We start from the raw sequence: 24921 nt of genomic DNA, 5'->3' as shown, positions 1-24921 counted from the left end.
AGTTCAAGCCATGTTTATGAATTTTGATATATTTGAATTATCCACTGCTGACACTTTGGTGGTATTTTAATGATATTTATCTTCAACAAATTAAGGGACATATTTATTTAAAACTTAGAAAAAGATCTGTCTGAAAGTACATGTACCTACATGGACACCTGCTTGCACTATATCTTTAAAGGATATATAAGTAATAGATAGAATCCTTGTTGAATACTTGAGGCCATCTCCTTTGTTGATTATCTCAATTTTGTTTGATTTAATGGCAGGGGATAATAATCTTTAATAATTAAAATAACTTGGTTTATGTGACAATTAAAGGCTTTTATGTTATTAAGGGGAGATAATTTAGGTCTTCTATTGAAGGAGAGAAATTCTTTAAATGGTCTGTTTATGGGGTGAGTAGGAAATAAAAGGACCAGGGTCATTCTGACTGACCTTGGGGGTGAAATAAAATCTGATATCTCCATAGATTTACTGCAGAAATATGTAAAGGTAATGGAAAGAGAGATCAAAGTATTTTGCATAGTCATGGCTTTAGGTCATTTATACAACAATGACCCATTGAAAAAGCTTACTAGGTTATTGATTACATGTAACATTACTGTTGAGATCCTAAAACTCTTAAGAGCCAGAAGGTTTTGGCTATCACAAAGCCTTCAAAATATTTTAACAGTTTGGACTTTCTGATTAAGTAATTTTGATATGGACCGACAAAGGTCTTTTTGAAAATCACATTAAGCTGATGCCCTGGTGTAGTTTTACTGCAAGTCTTTTTCTGAAATGTAATTTAATATGTTTCTTAGAAACATGTTGTAATGGGAGATGAATAACCCTAACCCCTAATCCCTAAGGTTATTCTACTATATTTAGTAATTTATTTTTAAGTCTAGGACTTTTCCCTATATGATCTAATTACATGAAGGTTCTTCAGGTCAGTCTTGTCATATATTTTATTATTCTTATTATCTCAACACTAAGACAGTTGTGTGTTACTAAACAGTTAGGAATTTTTATAGGTACCATATATAAGCTTCAATGTTTTTAAAGGTGAATTTTTGGCAAATAAAGGTGTCAGAGTTTTTTCTTATGCATACAAACTAGATCATGTCAAGATAATATGGCAGATTAGAAGTTTATTCCTTCTTGGAAAATTTCCTGCTTACATAAACATCATACCTTTTTTTTCACTTTTTATATGAGTTGCTTTTATTTGAGTTATAACTGCTGTGATTGATTTAAGATTTTTTATTGTCTTGTTCAAACAATAATTTTATTGACTACTGAAATCTTGTTGAAACCACCATATTTTTTGTTTTATATTTGACCATTCTTATTTAAATTAGCATAAAATATAATCCTGGGGATCCCACCCACCCATAAAGAGCATGCATTATAATTACATTTAAATGTATGATTAAATTGACAGAGCATGGCCTCTTACAAGTTATCCTGTCTCTATCTGTCCACCTCTCATGTGAACATGACTTCTCCTAAATAGATGATTAGATTTTGATGAAACTATATGAGAAGTAAGGTATTGTATAGGTTTAGCCAAATTCTGACATAGGGTAGAAGTGTTCAGCATGATGAGATCTACCTGTGGTCAAATTTTCGGGTTAAACTGTTGGGCCATGTTGGAGATATTGCTTTTTTTTCGATGTTTTTTTTTTTTTTGTTGATATTTTTAATGTCATTTCTTTTCAAATATCTTGTTAGATTAAAATGAAGATGATTATTTGTCTGGTGTCTGCAAGAGGGATAATCTATTGTGAGGACTTTATACATGTATTTCTAAACCGCTAAAAGTATTTTGTTGAAACTTAATAGGATGGTAAGACATCATTTATGTATGTACAATGAAGCAGAAGGAAGATAAAGATTGTTGGGTTTTTGTAAGAGAAGAAATCCAAATTAAGGGTTTTACCTGTTATCAGAAGAGAGGATCATTTTTGTGAGTTACCTCTCTTTATTTCTGGTTAGTCATAGTATGGAATAAGTTTTGAATATCTGTTAATATCTGAATTCTTCTGTTCAATTTAAATGAAAGTTACAGATTTTTTATGTCAAATAAGAGAAAACAATTAACATGAATTTTTGATGGATCTAATCATACGAAAATAAAATGTTGTGACATTGAGATCATGCCCTCATCTTGTAAGAATTTGTCATCCTTAAACTATCTCCACCCTTTAGATTTTTGTCATGCACAGTGTTGATTCATAATGTTGGCTTACGTTATTTTACTGAGAACAGGTTTTCTCACAAAAAAAAACTCTTTCTAGAGGGGACAGTTAAATTTATAGTGTTTACAATGTTGTAGGTGACTGTACTACTTGTTTATGTTCTGTTGATTACCTGGATCATTTTTAGTGAATGCTTCTGATAGGTAATGGCTTTAAATGTTTACAAAGCCATATTTTACTATAAGAACTACTTGATAAAAAGTATTGGGTTGCTACAAAATTTACATACATTTGTATAGCATAGTCAGTAGCATTGCTTATATTATCTAGCAACCTGACAGCTTGCAAATTTTATTTCAAAGATAACTTCTAATCAATTTTTTAATGATAATTGCTAACATAACAAAATTATGATTTAATTACAAAATATGATCTCATGGAATTGAGAACTATAAAATTTCAAATCTTATTTGAAAAATTGAAATCAGGTCTGAAATTACATGTTTTTAGTTATGTATATACATGTACTACATGTAAGAAGTTAAGATTGTCCATGTCATTTATAATTTGTTTGTATACAATTATAACTTGTAAACATATCAAGAAAGACCTAAGGAAGATATAAAATAGATGTCTAACAGATGGTAAAATTTGTAAAAACTAGATAAACCACAAGTCCCTGGGGTTATAACACAAATTTACTTGTCAACACATCATAACCAACTAGAGTGTCACAATTAAGGTTTTGTTTTTAAACCACTTCCTAAGTTATTATTGTGGCAATCGGGGTCTTTGAATCTGTAATTCAGGCTTTTTCTACCACTTTTTAGTGGTCCTAACAGGGTCAGTTGGGTTTTATGTCTGATATTTTTAAGTTTCATAGAATGGTCTTTCAGGGACAGTTGAATCGTATGTCTGATATTTTTAAGTTTCATAGAATTGGTCTTTCAGGGTCTGTTGAATCTTATGTCTGATATTTTTAAGTTTCATAGAATGGTCTTTTAGGGGCAGTTGGGTTTTATGTCAGATATTTTTAAGTTTCATAGAATGGTCTTTCAGGGACAGTTGAATCGTATGTCTGATATTTTTAAGTTTCATAGAATTGGTCTTTCAGGGTCTGTTGAATCTTATGTCTGATATTTTTAAGTTTCATAGAATGGTCTTTTAGGGGCAGTTGGGTTTTATGTCAGATATTTTTAAGTTTCATAGAATTGGTCTTTCAGGGTCAGTTGGATCTTATGTCTGATATTTTTAAGTTTCATAGAATGGTCTTTCAGGGGCAGTTGGATCTTATGTCTGATATTTTTAAGTTTTATAGAATTGGTCTTACTGGGTCAGTTGGATCTTATGTCTTAGTTTAAGGGTTTATGGATTTGGACATTTTGATCTTATATCTGGTAGTTATAAGTTTTATTGAGTTGGTCCTATGTTCTTTTAGTATTAGTTTTATCTTCTTTCAGTATCAGTTGGGTCTTATGTCTAGTTGTTTTTATGCTCGCCTGAATATAGCTGAAATATTGCTTCTCGGGCGTTAAACCCCAACAATTAGTCATTTAAGTTTTATGGAGTTGATTATATGTTCTTTCAGTATCAGTTGGGTTCTATATCTGGTAGTATTAAGTTTTATGGATTTGATCAGTAACAGTTGGGTCTTATGTCTGATAGTTTGAAGTTTAGTCTACCAGTTTGTGAAGATGGCTTCTGTTCTATCAGGATTATTTACTTCTTGTATTAAGTTACAGATGGACATGATGTTAGTTGTTTGGGTTTTCAGTCAGATCATTGTTGATGTGGTTTTATGTTAGAATGTTTTGGTACTTAGACAGATCATTGGAGGTGTAGCTTGCTACCAGGGTATATGTTTTTACTGGGTAATTTTGGTATTCTGTTTTTCATCTGGGTATTTTGGGTATTATTATAGGTCATTTAAGGTGTATTTAATCAATTTTTCTTCTTAGATGTGATCAAGATATCAAGTGTTATGTCATGGTTTTTATTTTTCTAATATGGTTGTCATTGTTATCTTTTTTTATTGATTTCCTAAGGAAGACTTATGCTTGTCAAATCAGGTACCATGATTGTGGCCTGTCAAACTTCTTAATTTTATTTTGAAATGTTTTATTTTTGAATTTTGAATTATTTGCTAATGTCAAAATTGTACTTGTGTAAAAGATCATGTTATGTAGTATGTTTTATGTCATATTCTGCTGTAACTGAAATACAATTTTATGGTGGGATTGGAGTTTGCCTTTAAGAATTATTTGTTAATGTAAAAGATGCAGACTTCAGACCACTTAGCAATACCCCTACATGTAAAATGTCACTTTCAGATGAACTCCATTCTGTTGTTAGAAATCAATACTACTCAGATGGTCTATTGAAGTAAATTAAATGACTCCAATGATTAAGTATGTAAAGGAGAGTGTGTTAGTTTTATTGTGACTTTAACAGCTCAGACAAAGAGCTCCATCTTATTGCATGTTCAGTAATTGAATTTTGATCATAAATAATTGAATATACTGCCATCAAAGAAATGGACGTTTGTCTCTCATTTCTCCATATTTGATTACTTGACATAACAATAAGCTTTTATACTGTCCAAGTTATGATAGAGCTTCAAAGTAAAAGTTTCATACTATAGTGTAATTCAATCTTTTATACCTGTATGTGCAGAACCTAATAGGAGTCATGCTAAGTTCAGAACATAATAAGAGTCATGCTAAGTTCAGAACCTAAAAGAAGACCAGCTCAATTCAGAACCTAATCGGAGTCAAGCTAAGTTCAAAACCTAATCAGAATCCTGCTAAGTTCAGAACCTAAAAGGAATTCTGCTAAGTTCAGAACCTAAAAGGAGTTCTGCTAATTTACTTCACAACCTTAAAGGAGTCATGCTAAGTTCAGAACATAATAGGAGTCCTGCTAACTTCAGAACCTTATAGGAATCCTACTTACTTCAGAACCTAGTAGGAGTCCTGCTTACTTCAGAACCATCTTACTTTCTAATATTGTGTTTGAGTCAGTTGATTAAAGCATTACAAATCACACTATTTTTGACTTGATTTTCAACATGTCTTCCTAAAGTTTCTTGTATAAGCACAGAAGTTTACATAAGATCTAAATTAACATGTAATAAAGGAATACAATCATACATGTACATGTCAAAAATTTAAAAAGCTACAAAAAATATTATTTGCTCCCCAAATAAAAATATGTTATTGTAATGGAACCTTTCAGTTTCATTTCATTTGTTGACCAAATAATGGTAAAGCATGCATTAATACACAGTCTGTGATTTTTAAACAGAAAATTATGCAATCCAAATAATACTTGTATCCTGATAAAACCCATTAACTTTTTCTATCCAGTGAGTCCAACTGTTACGAGATACCATACACCAGGTACAGAGAGATCGTCTTCACATTACATTCTGAAACAGCTTGTATAAAGAAAGACATAAAAATGCAAATCTCAAATTGCTTTCTTGTAGAGGTTTAATTGTAGGGTTTTTATTTGAATTTTATATCACCTGTAAAATTCACACCTGTCTCAGGTGAAACCTGTAATCAGGAAGCAGGCATGTTGATATGCTTTACATGTAGGCTGGTATTATATTACATGTAGTGTTTGATATTATGTAACAGTGAATTCTTAGAAGAAAGCACAAAACTGAAAATTAATTCTTTTATTGGGTGGAGAAATAAATTGAATTTCAAGGTCACTCTACAAGTCAAATTCCATTGTTAGGTGAAATAAGATTTTTCTCATAGCAAGGGCATCAAGACTACTTGTGAAATCCTTCCATGGGCCAGTGTTAACATATTTGCACTTAGACATTCCTTTCTAGATTTAGTACAATGCATTTCCTTTGATGAAAAAAAATTACTGGGAAGTCTTTTTTTTCATAATATCTCTACAAGGAAGAAATTAAAAAGATATCTTGAAGGTCAATTCCAAATCCTTCTATTGTGTTCAATTTTGCAAATAAAATGCTGCTGTGACTTCAGGCAGTTATGAGTACAGCACAAATTTCTTCATATCATTCTTAAAACTTTCAAGTACCTCTTTAAAAAGTTGCTTAAAATTGTTACAATTCATTTACATGTAATTATGCATGCAATTACACATGTGGATAGGCACGTATGATTAAAATAATATTTTTTGCAGTATATTTTAAGGAACTTTCAATACCAAGTTTATAATGAATCTTCCATATCAGGCTTGGATCAAGTTTTCATTTGGAAGAATCTTTATAGAAAGTTATGATGATGTTTAAAGAGAATCACAGGTTCATCGTATATCTATAAAAAAAAAATGCTTGTATAGTTCATTTTATCAAGTAGCCTTTTGATGTTCTAGTTGTTACACTGTCCACAAGTCAATAATATAGGAGGGAGGGGCATCTCTTCATTTGGTCAGATTCCCATCCATCACTGATCCACATATAAATATGGTGAACTTTCTGGCTATTATTATCTTAAATAATTTTATATATCAGAAAATGGGAGACACTGACAAACTTTAGTCCAAGGCTTAAGGTCCTATTACGAAAAGATTGCTGTCAGAAAACTACATGACCAACACATACATGAAAAACTGTTTAGGATTGAAAACTTGGTCCTAATGGAAGTTCCCACATAAGTCTCTTCTAAGTTTAGTTTTCTGTAACTTGGGCTAGTGGAAGTCCCCACATAAGTCCCTTCAAAGTTTCATTTTCTGTAACTTGGGCTAGTGGAAGTCCCCACATAAGTCCCTTCAAAGTTTCATTTTCAGTAACTTGGGCTAGTGGAAGTCCTCATGTCAGTCCCTTCTAAGTTTTGTTTTCTGTAACATGGGCTAGTGGAAGTCCCCACATAAGTCCCTTCAAAGTTTCATTTTCTGTAACTTGGGCTAGTGGAAGTCCTCATGTAAGTTCCTTCTAAGTTTTGTTTTCTGTAACATGGGCTAGTGGAAGTCCCCACATAAGTCTCTTCTAAGTTTTGTTTTCTGTAACATGGGCTAGTGGAAGTCCCCACATGAGTCCCCTCTAAGTTTTGTTTTCTGTAACATTGGCTAGTGGAAGTCCCTACATAAGTCCCTTCTAAGTTTTGTTTTCTGTAAATTGGGCTAGTGAAAGTCCCCACATAAGTCCCTTTTGAGTTCTGTTTTCTGTAACTTGGGCTAGTAAGAATGGTTTCATGTTAACTATTGATAGACAAGTTGGCCTTGTTTCAGAGTTGTTAATTTTTGGCAGACTTCTAAGTTTAGGTTCTGTAAGTAAGTATGTAAATAAACAAGTCTTTATAGGTTTGATATGCCTTTTTAAGTGCAATAGTTCATGTGGTTGCATTTTAATTGTGTAATAATGAGTCAGAAATGTCATTCCCTGTGTTACAGTGTTTGCAACTCCTTTTAATTGACGCAGGTAAAAATACCTTGACAATGAATGTTTGAAAAAAATTATGTCTATCCCATCAAAAATTTTACAAAATGTTTTATGAAGAATATCAAAATTAAAAGATTCATTCATGTGTGAAAGTTGTAAAATGATGAAAGATGCGATAGTTGTAGGTAAAGATGGATTATTTTTAAAGGTTACAGAGGGTTTAAGTATATTTTGGTTTGAAGTGTGATGGCAGAATTTTCTTGACAAAACAATGAGTCAGGCTTGGCAAGGGACTAATATAACCTTTCCAGGTCAAAATCATACAAAATAAGGTATTAATGTGTACTCTCTGATTGATTTATAAGCTCTGACTAATTTAATACTTTACTAAACAGATAATTTACAAGACATGCAGTTGCACGGAAGCATCTGTGCTTTTATAATGATATGAATATTCATGAGCAAGGTTTTAGATGCATGTGTAATTGTGATGCATTAATTCAGGGTCATAGTAGAAAAATGAAAAAAGGGATATAAGTATTACATTGGGAGGTTGGAGTAGATGTATAAATAGAGGTTCATAGAATATTGTTACTACCAGAATGGATATTAAACATTTTTGGTTGTAAAAACTTTCTTAATTTGGGGTTTTTGGTACTCACCTTGAATTACCGAATTTTTGGTACACGTCTTTGACTACAGGGTTTTTGGTACACACCTTGAAATACAGGGTTTTTGGTACACACCTTGAACTACAGGGTTTTTGGTACACACCTTGAACTACAGGTTTTTTGTACACACCTTGAACTTCAGGGTTTTTGGTAGACACCTTGAACTTCAGGTTTTTTGGTACACACCTTAAACTTCAGGGTTTTTTGGTAGACACCTTGAACTCCAAGGTTTCTTTTTGTAACATTTCCACTTGACACTTTGTTTTTCAATGATAAAATAATTATTGTTCTATTATGCTCATGGTTACAGACCAAATCAAGAAGATGTTCTTGTTATATTTCTCTATTATGCATTTTCATCTAATAACAAAAACCTTAATATAGGAGACTGTAAACTGAAAATATGTTCATAATTGCGAAGTAAAAAAACAATGCCCAGAGCTGTAATGTACAAATCACCTGAGCTGTACTGTACTGTTCTCCTGTACAAGTCTCCTGAGCTGTATTGTACACGTGTAGTTCTCCTGTACAAGTCTCTTGAGCTGTATTGTACACATGTAGTTCTCCTGTACAAGTCTCCTGAGCTGTACTGTACACATGTAGTTCTCCTGTACAAGTCTCTTGAGCTGTACTGTACAAGTTTGATATGTTAGTTCACTTTTAAGACAAAAAGTTACAGTCAAAATAACTATATTTCCATTTATTGTTTCTAGGGGCAAGTTTGCTGTAGTAAAAAAGTTAATCCATAAAGAAACCAAAGAGGAGGTAGCAGCAAAATATATAAAAAAGCGACGGAGAGGGAAAACATGTCGAGAGGAGATATTACGGGAGGTGGTGATGTTAGAAAAAGCTCTGTCTCATCCTAGACTTGTACAGTTAAAGGAAGTGTTTGAAACAACAACAGAACTAATCCTCATTACAGAATAGTAAGTTTTACTGAAAGGCTTGTATGAGTACATATCAATTATCACCATTTACTTGTGTACTTTTTTAGTGAACAGTGAAAATTTTGCTAATACCAGTACATGTAAGTAATATTTTGTTTTCCTCATTTCTGTGAAAAGCCACATTTTGATTGTGTGAAGGCAGTTCTGAAGTACAGGAAAGATGTATCGACCATTATCTCATTGTTGCAGTGAGGGATCTATACTGTGTGACTGTCATCAAACATGCTTCTCTGAAAAATTTTATTGTGTAATCTTAACATAGTTTATCACTTGAATATTAAAACAGAACTTTGAAAACAAGAGGAAATGTTACATGATGTTGTACATTAATAGACCGGGAAAAGGGCACTTGTTCATGTAATAATAATTGACTTTGTCATACTTCTAGAGTGTTTGATTACAAGTGGATAACATAAAAAAACTCCGAGGAAAATGGCTAACATGCCCCTTGTTTGTCTAGTTATAGACATAAGTTCAATAATTAGGATCTTTACTACTCTAGTAATTGGAGTTCTTACACCCTTGTTTTTTCCATAGTAAGGACTACCTTACTTTTGGTCAAAGATAAAAAAGGTGTATATACATTCATAATTGTTGCCTCTATGAGTTTCACCAGTTTCAGTGAGACATTTTTGTCCCCTGCCTTTTGTTAAAGCTGTGGGTGGGGCTGTATAATTAGGGCCCCGCCACTAAGTGGCGGCCGCCCTTTAGTAATCAGTCTGTGCGTCCGTCCATAACAAAATCAGTTTTCCACACTTTTTTTTCAATATGCTTGCAGATATTAGGCTGATATTTTGTATATGGGTCAAGTATGAATAGTTACAAATCAAGTTTAAGTTTTGTTCCGCTCCACTAATATTTTATCAAGTAATGGCCCTTGGACTTTGAAATTTCACTAAAATCGCCTTTTTTCACACTTTTTTTCCCATACGCTTGCAGATATTGGGCTGATATTTTGTATGCAAGTCAATTATGATTAGTTACAAATCAAGTTTGAGTTTCGTTCTGCTCCACCGGTTTTTGACCAAGTTACGGCCCTTGGAATTCCAAAATTTCACTAAAATCACAGTTATTTGCACTTTTTTTCCATACGCATGCAGATATTGGACTTATATTTGGTAAGCAAGTCAATCATGTGTCAATTATGATGAGTTACAAGTCATGTTTACGTTTAGTTTCGATCGACAAATTTTTTACCAAGTTCTCAATATTCCCTGTTAAGCAGTGGACATTTAAAAATATATTTTCAACCAGCGGGGCCCTAAGAGATGGCTGCCATCTCCATGATATCTAGTTGGCTTTCTGTCCAAAAATAGTTTCTTTGTCATAACTTCTGAAAGCTTCTGATCATATTCATGTAACATATACATTCAGGGATAAGGAAGACACCTATCTGTATTAATTTTGGGGTCAGAAGGTCAAAGTTCAAGGTCACAATGCGTTTTTTTTTTTTTTTTAAAGGATGGGGAACCTGGACCACTGAACTTATTTCCAAAAAATTTATTAGCTGCAGTATGATCTTTTTTCTTAAAAATGTCATAGTCAGCCCATAACGAGACCTGTAAATAGGTACAGTAGTTGATCTGGTCCATAATTAGACCTGTAAATAGGTACAGTAGCTAATCTGGTCCATAACGAGACCTGTAAATTGGTACTGTAGCTGATCTGGTCCATAATTAGACCTGTATATAGATACAGTAGTTGATCTGGTCCATGATCGGACCTGTAAATAGATGTGGTAGTTGATTTGGTCCATGATCAGAACTGTAAATAGATGCGGTAGTTGATCTGGTCCATGATCGGACCTGTAAATAGATGCGGTAGTTGATCTGGTCCATGATCGGACCTGTAAATAGATGCGGTAGTTGATCTGGTCCAAGATGGGACCTGTAAATAGATGCGGTAGTTGATCTGGTCCATGATCGGACCTGTAAATAGATACAGTAGTTGATTTGGTGCAAAATCAGACTTAAAAATAAATATTAATATGCATCTTTAGATACAGCATGAGAGGAAACCTTGATAAATGATCTGCAGTTTATGCAGTATATAGGTCAGTAATGTCATCAACCAGTTAAACTAACCTTTCATATTTGATACCATACAGTTGGAAATGTTGAATGAAACTCGAATATTTGCTATTCCTTTATTTTACTTCATTAAAAACCTACTTAAATCACCAACTAATCAAGAACACCAGACACTAGGTGATATTTATTCTGTACAGCATTTTATATTTCTACAATGAACACTGTTGAAGAATATTTTCTCAGACTTTCCCAGATCTAATTGCACTTATAGGAAGGAAATAGGATGGGTGTTTAAAGGTAACAAGTCCTGGCTTTGATCTTCACTTCCTAAAACACTGTAAAATTAATACCAATCTCTATTGATGAATGGGTAAGAGAAGGATTAAATGTGAGTAAAAAAGAACAAAGATAACAAAAACAAGGGAAAAGAAGAGAAAAAGTCATAAATGTAATCGTATTGTATGTATGAATGGTGATGTCATTATAGACATCTGTCAGTAGATGAAGGTAGAAATCCAAGCTGTTGATGAATATTTCACATTCTTCACTTTGTTCCAGCTCACTTTCATGCATTACTTCATTTCTATATGGATAATAGATGGAAAGAAACCTGTCCCAATTATGAGTCAACAAATATATTCACTGCTATTTAGTCAGTCTGATGTTTTGTTTTCATGCCCTCTATTCACTGCTATTCAGTCAGTCTGATGTTTTGTATTCATGCCCTCTATTCACTGCTATTTAGTCAGTCTGATGTTTTGTTTTCATGCCCTCTATTCACTGCTATTTAGTCAGTCTGATGTTTTGTTTTCATGCCCTCTATTCACTGCTATTTAGTCAGTCTGATGTTTTGTTTTCATGCCCTCTATTCACTGCTATTTAGTCAGTCTGATGTTTTGTTTTCATGCCCTCTATTCACTGCTATTTAGCCAGTCTGATGTTTTGTTTTCATGCCCTCTATTCACTGCTATTTAGTCAGTCTGATGTTTTGTTTTCATGCCCTCTATTCACTGCTAATTAGTCAGTCTGATGAACGTTTTGTTTTCATGTCCTCTATTCACTGCTATTTAATCAGTCTGATGTTTTGTTTTCATGCCCTCTATTCACTGCTATTTAGTCAGTCTGATGTTTTGTTTTCATGCCCTCTATTCACTGCTAATTAGTCAGTCTGATGAACGTTTTGTTTTCATGCCCTCTATTCACTGCTATTTAGTCAGTCTGATGTTTTGTTTTCATGCCCTCTATTCACTGCTATTTAGCCAGTCTGATGTTTTGTTTTCATGCCCTCTATTCACTGCTATTTAGTCAGTCTGATGTTTTGTTTTCATACCCTCTATTCACTGCTATTTAGTCAGTCTGATGTTTTGTTTTCATGCCCTCTATTCACTGCTAATTAGTCAGTCTGATGAACGTTTTGTTTTCATGCCCTCTATTCACTGCTATTTAGTCAGTCTGATTTTTTGTATTCATGCCCTCTATTCACTGCTATTTAGTCAGTCTGATGTTTTGTTTTCATGCCCTCTATTCACTGCTATTTAGTCAGTCTGATGTTTTGTTTTTATGCTCTCTATTCACTGCTAATTAGCCAGTCTGATGTTTTGTATTCATGCCCTCTATTCACTGCTATTTAGTCAGTCTGATGTTTTGTTTTCATGCCCTCTATTCACTGCTATTTAGCCAGTCTGATGTTTTGTTATCATGCCCTTTATTCACTGCTATTTAGTCAGTCTGATGAACGTTTTGTTTTCAAGCCCCAGTGACAGTTTTGATTAAATTTATGTAGGTCTGAGATGCCGCACCCTTAATTTCTGACCTAATTAATTTCTTTTGAAATTGTATTTACAGAGGTCCAGATTTTTCAACTGTATTTTTTTGGGGACTTCTTGTTTTCACATCAATTGGACCATTGATTTGAAACTTTTTAAAGTCAAGGAAAGTAAATTTGGAGGGATTACAACAAATATCTAAGTTGACTTTACTTTCCAAGAAAATTTTTATTCACAATTTTAGCTAATGTAAAATCACTTTTGTGAGTAAGCATGAAAATGACAAACGAACATCATTCTGTTCCCAAATCAAATTTTGAGAAAAAAATGCAAACTTTTTACTATGAGATTGGGTTCATAAAACTGAACCCAGATACAGTACTGCAGTTTTTTTGTAATATCCTAAATAGAAAGTTGTCGTCTTTATACCTCATGTTTTAGATAAGAACTCAACATTATCAGGAAACATGCTTAATTTAATCACATTGTCGTATTTTGTTGATTTGAATTAGTAGAGATTTTTAACAAATTATGCAAATTAGGCCATTACTAAAGTAAGTGACATTTAATAAAAGTCATACCATCATATTTTTACATTGTAACTTTGTGCATTACATATAAAAAGTCACACTATCATATTTTTATATTGTTTGGGCATTACATATAAAAAAAATAAACACCCACAAATATATCTAAGAATAAGAATTTCATGGTTTTCACAGGCCTTTAATTGTTATACATGTATCTGTGTAGGATTTGTCAATGACATTTTGTTTGAGACCTATACATGGTTATGGTTAGTGTTCCAGACTCTGTGGTTAGAAGTCTCTGCCAGCTGTCTTACCCTTCTACAGACCTGTCATTTTATTCTAGTGCTACTTTAGTCAGTGTATAAATCATAAGTGTACAATGTATATAGTTAGGGATATGTATAAGTATATTCAGTAGGGTCATTGAAAGAACTTCTAGAAGTTAAAAAAAGATCTGTCTACTTCCATTTTTTGCCTGATCATTCAGAATTTAATTAAAAGCTGTTATTTTAAATGTCAATGTTAATCCCTGACATGGTTTGAACTTTTACAGCTAAGTATTTCTATGTTATGTATTGTATATTAAAAATGATTGAAAATCATTGGTATGTTAATAATAGTAGCATATTAAAAAGTCAATTCAAGTTTAAATACTTGAAAGGATTACATCTTATAATGTGTAAATAACTTCTATATATTTAAACTTCACCCACATGAAGTGAAATGTGACGTTACTGAAAGTAAAACATCAAAACTGGATCGGAACTATACTAGAGGAAAAATCCAGTCACACACAGGATGAACTGAATATGTGTAAGATACTACAGTTCTTCAAATATATTTAAACAAGAATTGAATTCATTTAATTATAGGTGCACCTGAATCCTGATTATTGATCTTGACATTTGCTTTTATTTAACTACATCCCTAAATGTCTGCTATTTACTGTTTGGGAATGAACTAATCTTTTTATCACCCAAGATTACTGAATTCTATTTCAGTAGGCATTTATTCTAATTTGGCACAATTATTTTGACATAAAATTTCATGCTTAACTGCATTTATTTTATGCATGACTGAACATTAACCTATCTGCTATTTTGGTACATTTTGATGTCCTAATTTATGCAGTGAAAAATGTACAATTTGACTAGATTTTTAGGGTTTTCATCAGATTGTGCATAAGTTAATTTACATTTTTTAGTTTTGCAGTATTCAGTATTAGCATTTTTTTTCTCTTTTCTCTTTACTTGTCAATGTTATTATGGGGCTATTGAGGTTTTTTTTTTTTTTTTTTTTTTTTTTTTTTTTGGGGGGGTAGAGGCTAAAGGACTTCTGAAAAAGGATGCTGAGAAAAGCCAACTGAAGAAAATGTCTTGGTTCCCAGGTCCTTCTCCTTATCTTTCAAAGTTCTCCTATTTTCTGTTTACATTGAAGTTATTCATCATGTTTTTTTGCTATGAACTATCTAAAAAGTATGTCGACAATAGAATTTATTTTAAGAATGTTAATAATGAGATGTAAAAAATGGCATGAGAACTAGTTGAAAGGGCCTTCTGAGCAACCAGGAATTGATATGCTCAAGGAAAACCCTTAAGAAATAGAACTCAAATCTTAGCTGCTCTTGCCAATGGAAAGTAGCAATCCAAGCTTGCTAAAAAAGTGTAATGGAAATTGAAAAAGAGGGCTACTGTCATATTGGTAAAATAAAGTATATATTCTTTCAGCTGTTCTGGTGGGGAGCTGTTCCATGAATGCGTTATTGAGGAATCATTTGATGAACAAGATGTAGTGAAGATAATGAAACAGATATTGGAGGGACTAGATTATCTTCATCAGAGAAATATAGTTCATTTAGACATCAAGGTAAATACTGAATTTGTGTTGATTACAATAGATGTATGTAGATATATTCTTGTAAACTATAAATATAAAGGTACAGATATAACTTGATAAATAACAATAAACAAACACAGCTACTTTACTTCACACACACACACTCTAACCTATTCATACATCAGTACATTCAAATACTTAAAACATCCTTGTTCTGTAGGATATGATGTTAGACAAGGTTGAGGTACAATATTTACATGTAAGAATACAATTTATAAGATATATAAATGGTCGATTTATCTGATTTTGTATTACCACCTTTTAAGAATCATGATCTGATTTAACCTTGCCACCTCTTGAGAATTACTCTGTCTATAGATCCATCTGTTGGTCTGCATATTTTGTAAGTCTGGCTCCTACTGAACTGCTTAAGGGATTTTCATGAATTTTTTCGTGGGGGTGGGGGGGATCATAGCTTTAATTCAACTTAAGGGTTTCATATTTTAACCCATTTTAAGATGTCCTATAGTCTTTTCTCAGGATCATTAATGTAACTTTCCAGCTCTTTCCTGTTGGGAACTAAAACTAGCTTGTGGTGTAAAATCAATTGGATGTCTTAAGATTACATTTATACAAGAGGAACATTCACTGAGTATTTCCACACCAGTAAACCTAGATTATATTGATCACTTTAACCTTGAAGAAATGAATATGTAAAGATAGATGTAGTGGATCCAGTTACCTCCATCAGTGTAAAATGGTTCATATAGATATGAAAAAAGATAATTTGAGATATTTTGTTGGATAAAAAGCAATTAAGGATTCTTAGGGCATATGGGATGAATTATGTTAATTCTGTTCCTTTTTATAAAACCAGAAATCTGTGTTTTGTGAACTGTTTTGTTATAGACATGTTGCAGAGCCACTGAAATTTTCTCTTGTAATTCAACCTTAACAAATATCAATAGATGGCATCATGTAAAAGCAGAGCTGTCTGATTTCTATGAATTTACTAAGTATGATGTCATTGTTGAGTATAAACTGTAAGGTACCAGTCTTGTATTTCATTTTCCTCTCTGGGTTGTACTTCTAAACATGGAGGGGATTAAAATAGTGTGGGTTTTTTGTTTCTTTACAAACTAATGTTTTGTAAAAAATTATGAACTATGACCTTATGAAATAGAGCAAACATAACAACATAACATGAAAACTTTTTGTTAAGAAAATTTAACATTATAACATAAAAATGTTCCTCTGAACATGTATGTACAAAAGTCAAAGTAGAAAAATTGGTTATGTATAGTTCAAGACTACTTTTCTTCCATATCTTTGTGGACTCCCCCCTTTTTAATTTTTTTTTTTTTTGGGGGGGGAGTTAATTTGCAACACAAGGGAAAGTTTTATTGAATCAGTTTTTATGTTTTTCAAAAAATCATGAAAAGGTCCACTTCATTATAGAATTAATATTGATGTGTGATGTATCCTCCCCAGGAATTTGTGTTGTTTCATTTATCAGTCCACGTAAAACAATTCCTCCAATATGGCATCATATTTGTTCACCAATGATCAAAGACAGATCTCTGCAATGGAGGGTAATCTAACATAAAAGGTTTTCTATGTTCAGTGAATTTTGAGCAAATGGAAGGATTTAGGTTGGGGATTTCTAGTTTAAAATGTCTTCTGTGTATAATGTTTTGACATGTTTTTAGATCAACACACCTTTGATTTGTTAAGCCATGATAACAAAATGTCATTTGATGAATTAGCATTTCATGATAATAATAAAAAGTGCATATCTTCCACTACCACATTTCATTTAAAGCATTGTTTTATTTCCTGTCAAAGATATTGGAATAGTACAAGTGAACTAACCTTAGATTACTGAGTTGGGAGTAATCTTTGTAACAAAACCACATTATTACCACGGAGGTGTGTATAATGTAATTTATTCATTTGCCCATTATTGCCTAGACAGTTAGTTAGTGCGCTAATGATTTTATGTCAAAACCATTTATACCACAAAGTTACATTAATTAAATCAATGAGTTTGTGGAAGCAAGGATATAATATTCAGTGCAATGCCTGGGTTATTCTGTTTGTCTCTCTTGTAAAAATGTCTGTCTGTCTGTCTGTCTGTCTGTGGGTCAGGCAATTTTTCTCATGTGAGAATGTTTTCTTTCAATAGTTAAGAACCACTTTATGCTTTTCCTTATCAGAAATTGAAGTGTAAATAAATTAGTTGATTTCTGGATCTACTATGAAGGAGTTAGTGCCCTTGGCATACATACTTATTTTGGTCTTTTGGGGTCTTTGCGAGTATGATCACAGTACAAGATTCTTTTGAAGCAACAGTTACATGCATTTAATTCTTATTTTCTATTTTAGCCTCAGAATATATTACTGACTCAACCGTTCCCTAAAGGTGATATAAAGTTATGTGACCTGGGATTTGCTTGTCTGGTGAATACAGGAGAAGATATCAGGGATATTATTGGAACTGTTGATTATGTCGGTATGTACTGTAGAACTTGTCTGAACCCTTGATTAACATGAAACCCTTACCAGAATCCATAGGTGAATATAACTTTAAAAAAACTGCAAAGTCTCACCAGAATTATGAACATCAGTGTGAGTATAACCCTCAATAAAACTGAAAAACCAGAAGCCTTAAAAACTGTTCCTGGATGTTATAAAAAACGTTCATGGATGACATATTATAAACATATTAATGTTTGTGGTTGTTAATTTTCATGGATTCTGTCCAGTGAACACATTCGTAGGTATCAGTTTTCAAGATTTGAAATAAAGATAAAGGTTATAAAGTATTAAACATCAATTTTGCGGGTACTATTTGATGCAGTTTTCTGTTTTTATGTAAACAGTAGTAACACAGCTTATAATGCTGCAGTTGATCCAGTCATATCAGATACGCATGTATATATATTTTATAATTAAAGAAAAAAATCTTTTAAGAATTAGATTAGAAGTCATTGATTTAAACAAAACCAAAGCAATAACATGACAAACCTAATACAAAGTTGAAGACAGTAAGAAACATACTATTTTGACATAATCATTGGGACCAAATAAATTTATGATAATACTGTAGGATTTTATTTTAAATCAATACCAAAATAGAAGTCAATTTCACAGGAAGTTTTAAGTCTAAAATCAGTAGTACCAGATTAACAGAAGACTTCCCATTGAAGTTTATTTTCAATTATATCATTTATGAAGACAACTATAGATTTCAACTACATATAACGAGCATCCAGTATTGCAAATTCTTAAGTTGTAAAAACTACACAACATTACAATACCTCAATATAATTTCTCCCAGTACAAACAAAATATGCTTTAAAACACAATTCAAAGCAATGAGATTGGTTTGGATTTATCTGACTTTGTCTTCTTTCTTTTACAGCTCCTGAAGTCCTAGATTATGAACCTTTGGGTCTCCATACAGACATGTGGTTAGTGGTTGCTATTATGTTTTTTTTTTTGCAATAAAAATAAAAGGAATAATACAATGTATAAAGATGTACAGTAAGGAATGAATATCAATGAAGATACACAACTATTTTATTTTGTAAGAATGAATGACCTAATGAATTGCAGGAATTATACCTGTAATTTCTGTTTTGTTTTTATCCTGTTTAGAGTATTCTAACCTATCACATATATTTGGGGCATTTTGATCATAATTATTCTGTTATTATTTTTATCTTGCAGGAGTTAACAACTTTTGGCCTATGTGTGTTAGGCGAGGAATTAACATATTAATATATTTAAGGCATTACAATTCTGATTGCTCTTTTGTTTTAATCCCACAGGAGTTTATGGGTTTAAGCTCATGTTATTTACTTATTTACTGCATGTAATACCATCATAACAACATTAGCCTATATTAGGTAAGATTCTAATTTGTGTTTTGTTGTTCTGCAGGAGTTTAGGTGTTTTAGTCTATGTCATGTTAACTTCTAATTTGTGTTTTTTTGTTCTGCAGGAGTTTAGGTGTTTTAGCCTATGTCATGTTAACAGCTCACTCACCGTTTGCAGATGATAACCAACAGAAGACTTTCCTCAATATATCCCAAGTTAATTTAGAATTCCCAGACAGTCTCTTCTCACATCTTAGTTCTGCGTCTCAGGATTTTATATGTAAACTTTTAGTGAAACATCCAAAGTAAGTACTTTAAGAAAATGTTTTTGGAAAATAAAAATGACCTGAAAAATTGAGAGTTGATACAAAAATGTCCTTACATGCTCTTCAAAAACAAAAATAAAACCAAACATTTCAAGTCATTTAGCTGGTAGAAGAGTAAAAACTGTTCATCAAGCAGTAAATAAATCATAATTCCTTTCAGTAGAATTAACTTGTTCCTTCATTACATGTGGCATCATTAACTCTGATGGAAAGATTTGATAAACATAACTATTAGTCAGCAACAACCAAAAAAATAAAAAATGACAAAATATTTATAGAAATTTGAGGCATGAAATATGTCCAAGGAGGAAGTGTGATGTTTAGTAAGCTAGACACAGAACTTACCAGAATATATAGACAATAACATAGCATGATCCTTACAAAAGGAGGTTAAATCAGTGAGCAGACCCAGCAGCCATTTTCACAAAAAATCATAAATGTAAAACTAGTCGTAAATTATGACGTCACATCTGTTATGAAGTGACAACTTACTTCCTCTCGGAACACTTAAATTTACCCAATGACTTTCAACATTGCAGTAAATATATAGAAATGTACAACACCTGAAGTCTAATAAATGGTGTTTAATTGTACATGTATTAAGAATCCTTTCTTTCAGTATTGTTAAAATGTAGTATCAACAACATTTAGTTCTGATATGAAAATTTCTCACAATTTCTGTTTTTTTCTATTTGAATTGATTTAATTCTTACAGATATGATTTTGTTCCTCTTTTTCAAATCCAGATTTTACTGATTCTACTTTATCCTTTGTTTACTACTGATTTCCACTTATTTGCCTGCTTTAAGTCAGTTCTTTGCAGTTAAAAAGCTGTACAACTTAACATTCAGACTAGACCATTAGGACCATTGATCATTGCTATTATTTAGGATATAATTCATATCTAAAGGTCCTTTCGGTTTTTTAGTTGATACAGCCTTACAACCGCCTGATTGCATCATGAAAAATTAGTATAATGAACTAAAGATTTGATTAAAGTTAATCATGTAATCTTATCATTTTCAAGGGGAAGAATGAATACCAAACAGTGTTTGGAACATCCATGGATTACAGGAATTATCTCCCCTGAATCACCACTAGAGGACACTACTGTCAGTGACAATACTAACTCAAACAACTGTGAAGAAAATATGGCAGAAAGCTGTGATGAAATGGATGAAAAATCAGACTCTGAAAAGGAAAAACTAGACTGCAGGATTAAATGTTCACAATCATCAAATGCACTTGTGCATATTGACCAAAAAGACTGTGAAAATGAAAAAGCTGTATATGGACGGAAGAACTCTGACGAGAGTATACCAAGCAAAATATTAAAGTGCAATTCAAACTCTAATATAATAGACAAATGCGAAAAAGTTCACAATACAGGAGTAACAGTTTCTTGTTCCCAAACAGAATGTAATGTTAAGGAAAGCTTTGGAATTGATGACGTTAATAGCAACTTATCTACGCAAGCTGTTTTATGAGTGTATTTATAGCATGTTCATGACAAACTAGATAGACTAATCCCCTCCCTTTTATTGACCACATATCTATTGATACATATCATTTTGTTCTATATTAATATTCCAACACCTTTACCAACTTTCCTGAATTATTTCCCTTGGCTTGAATTATTATTTTTGAAAGTTTTATTTACTACGTCATCTATTATTCATTCTTTCCAAACTGACCAGGTTTTTTTTTGTATTTTACATCGATTTTGTGTTAGGTGGAACATCATTGTTATCTTTTGATACTTTTTACATTGCTGGCATTTAAAAAACTGTTACATCTCACTTTTTGCATTTGTATCCAGAAAAAAAAGTTGGGTAATAAAAAAATATCATCAATGAACTTGAAAATTAGTTTAATATTTCATGGTTATTGCAAATGGTTTTTGTCAAATCATTTTCATGAGTTAAAAAATTTCTAGTGTGACAATTACCCTCCAAATTTATCAGAAATAAAACATTTTAGCTTGAAATTACCTTTAAAAAGCATTTGACATAACTGTATTGATTTTTACATTTCATTGATATAAATTTTGGATTTGTCCTATGAAATGCAATACTAAGTACTTACAATCACAATTTGCTGTAAGATTGGGATGATAGTAATTTCTGATCGTATTGACCCTGGTGTCCTCCTGGAAGTACTGGAAGTTTAATTGTGTGTAGATAAACAGTGTGTAAACATACTCTGAAGACTTATTGTTACTCAAACTGCAGGTACAATACAAACTGAAACTAAGGGCTGCATTAAAGTACAGGTAATTCTGTGTACTTAATTTATCAAGACCAGTTAATTAAACATTGCTTGGCACTTTCGTATTAGTATTTCTCTTAGTAATCTATGTTTAAATTTTTAATTAAAACAGCTCTCTTTTATTGTACTTTGCTTAAAGCTTCTGGCACCTTGCATAAATCTTCTCTCAGCTGTTTTGGCTTTACATTTTGCATTTATTGTTTCTTCAAGTTAAGGTCTAAAATAAAATTTAGTTTGTTACCCCTTCTCTACCTTGAACCCAAAATATAGGGCCTATCCAAAACATTTTATGGATGTTTAGATTCATTGAGTTACTTTGCTATCTTATAATGCAAATTAGTGAAAAATCAAGAAATAATGTTGTTATCTAATAATATTTAGAGAAGTAATTTTGTGTAAAAGATTGTGGTAGAGGAGCAAACAGACAAAGTTTTACCATGTCATTTTTTAAGGTTGTACACTTCAATACATAGTGCTTAATTACTGTTTGATGCAGAAAGCATTTGTACAAAATGTAGTTTTTTTTCAGACATAATGTACATGTATTAATATATTCATGAATATCAAGTTTAGTGGTTCCATGTAACTATATGGGTTTGTTGAATCTTTAATTCATAGATTTTATTCTTTTGTACTTCATCATAAAAAAAATGTTTGGAATTTAAGGTCATGGTTTGACCTTTTAAAACTACAAACAGTAGTACCTCTCAGATTTTTTTTGTGTTGGTTTAAATTTGAATTATGATGAACGATTTGATTAACTGCAATATTTTCAGTTCACAGTGTTTCAATCACATGTATTTAGTTTTTTTCTATGATTCTGTATACTCTTATGCCTACTGTAGTTTGATGTATTCTCCTCTCATCCATGTTTAATAAAAACACTTTATTTCAAACTTTGATGATATTGGGTGAGGCTAGAGATGATATCTAATATAATCACAGTAAATATGATGTTCAATCAAGCCAGTATGACAATTGGCTCCTGATATACAGGAACAAATCCTACATGTATTTTTCATATATATATATATATATATATATATTATTTTTGTGGTAGACAAACATGATATTAAAAAGTTTCGGATTAGACTGGTTTAGGACTGAAGAAAAAAAATTGACCTAGGACACACATGAAAGTATCATTTGGTAAAATATGTTTCCCATAAAGTTTCTGAAATGATTTCTATACACATTTAATGATTTGTAAAAAAAATTAATTTGATATGGTTTTATATGCAAAACAGATGATGTATTTCAATACCAGTCCTAAATTTATGATTCCATATGATTAAAACATATAAGGTTTTATTTTCCTGTGTATTGGAGGTAAAGTGTATCTGGTGTTAAAGTTACAATGCAGAAACCATGTACAGATTATATTATGGCTAAAATTATCTCTGTCTGTGACAATATTCATGTATTTTAATTGTTTGAAAAAGATAAACAATTCAAAAGTATCAGTACTAAGAAATATTGGACCATATGATAAATGATAAAGATTTTTCATTAATTGTGCTATGATTGATGTTTATATATGCTGTAGATGATTGTCGTTTTTAGTTGATGTTTGTGGACCACTAGTTGTTGAGATACATACAACTATAGATTTGGTAGTTTATTGCAGTACTTGTACCCTTTAGTACATATATATATATATATATATATATATATATATATATACATTAACAACAACAGCATTCATTAAAATAATATGTGCTAGGACCACTATCAGTATTTCAGTGACCAAAAGTTTTATGATTATATTTTTCTGATATTTTTGAAGTGTTCATTGTTGTTCTTTTGATACTCTACTTGTCTGTCTGTCTGTCTGTCCATCTGTTGTGTCTTATTGTCCAGACTTTTTCTGTTGTCTTAACTTCTCCATGTGTCTGTTAATGATTTTTAGACTTCTATGAACTAAAGACCATATTTCATGTTTTGTTACACTAAGTCATGTATGCTTGTTTTTTTTTTAAAAGTTAACTGGATGCATCTAGGAACTTTACATGAGATAACTTGAATTAAATCCACTATTTTTTTACCATCACTATAGATAAAGAAATAGCATTCATTATTTGTAAAATAAATTATCATGAGCTTATTCAAATGACCTTTTAGTTCTCATGAGTCAGTATTCATATCCTTTAATGTAAAACACTCCCAGCATTTACCACATATTATAACAAGTAACTATAGCAACCAGTAGAATTTCAGGATTATATGTAGCAATAATGACCAATCTCTAACTAACAAGCCAAAATTATTCCCCATTCCCTTTTTACATGAAATATATTTTATATATTTATTTTTTGGTACAATTCATGCATTTTGTGTTATATACCATCTTGTTTTAGGCTTTATGATCGGTTTTACACTACATCTCATGGGAATTGTACAATTTTCGTCCATCCACAGTGTGAATATTTTACATAATAATCTGAACCAGTGTGGTTTATTATTGATAGTCTTTGGGAGTTTGGTTTGCCAACAAAATATTCCAAGAAGATAAGCAAATAATACCATTGATGTTGACATTGACAATGGCATGTATGTCTTGAGTTTATAGTGAAAGATACAGAATAAATGCATTATTGAAGTTGAGACAGAAAATATTGCAGTGAGCACAATAGGGAGAGATATTATTTTCTGCTGTGATGTTTAGAACTGGCTTTTATTTTTTTATTGGCAATGTAACATTGTCATTGGATATTGTAAATGTTTTCTGGTATTAAGGACCCTGAGATGAAAATTCAGGCAGTAAGGACAGTGGAGAAATGATAAAGTTTGTCAATTGTAATCTTTCTCATTCACTGTGGAAAACTTTACCAATTATCAATAACACTCAACATGATATGTAACCAGGACATTCAGAGTATTTTGTTTTACATATTCTTTAGACCGGTTTGATGGGTGGTAAAACATAAATAGTTGCACTGTATAATTAATAAAAAATACTTTTTATTCCAATTCATTCTTTGCTTTGTAACAGAATAAAGTACATATTAAATTTGTGATAGCTAAGACGTTTTCAAAATGATTTGTACTGCCATTGTATCATTGTATATGGCCAAACTTGTTTATTTGGATCATTTGAAGCACGTAAGGAATATACATC

The 24921-nt window shown here is 31.7% G+C and overlaps 1 protein-coding gene across 2 annotated transcripts in view; it reads left to right on the top strand.

Annotated features, from left to right (window-relative positions):
- LOC148603941 (serine/threonine-protein kinase 17B-like) overlaps nucleotides 1–24508 on the top strand; it is a 41957-nt gene extending 17449 nt beyond the window's left edge. The window contains exons 2-7 of one of the 2 annotated variants that reach the window (XM_088553698.1): nucleotides 8933–9145; nucleotides 15220–15358; nucleotides 17714–17840; nucleotides 18753–18801; nucleotides 19335–19514; nucleotides 20563–24508. In XM_088553698.1, coding sequence (XP_088409824.1) covers nucleotides 8933–9145; nucleotides 15220–15358; nucleotides 17714–17840; nucleotides 18753–18801; nucleotides 19335–19514; nucleotides 20563–21022 — 1168 coding nt within the window. In that variant the 3' untranslated portion in view covers nucleotides 21023–24508. The remainder of the gene's footprint in view (nucleotides 1–8932; nucleotides 9146–15219; nucleotides 15359–17713; nucleotides 17841–18752; nucleotides 18802–19334; nucleotides 19515–20562) is intronic. The other variant, XM_088553699.1, reaches the window with a different exon arrangement.
- Nucleotides 24509–24921: the final 413 nt, after the last annotated feature.

Source organism: Perna viridis, chromosome 11 (assembly GCF_037379345.1).
Source record: "Perna viridis isolate PV_CMFRI_1.1 ecotype Kerala chromosome 11, ASM3737934v1, whole genome shotgun sequence".
Classification (NCBI taxonomy): domain Eukaryota; kingdom Metazoa; phylum Mollusca; class Bivalvia; order Mytilida; family Mytilidae; genus Perna; species Perna viridis.
This window is presented reverse-complemented; position numbering and strand designations above follow the sequence as displayed.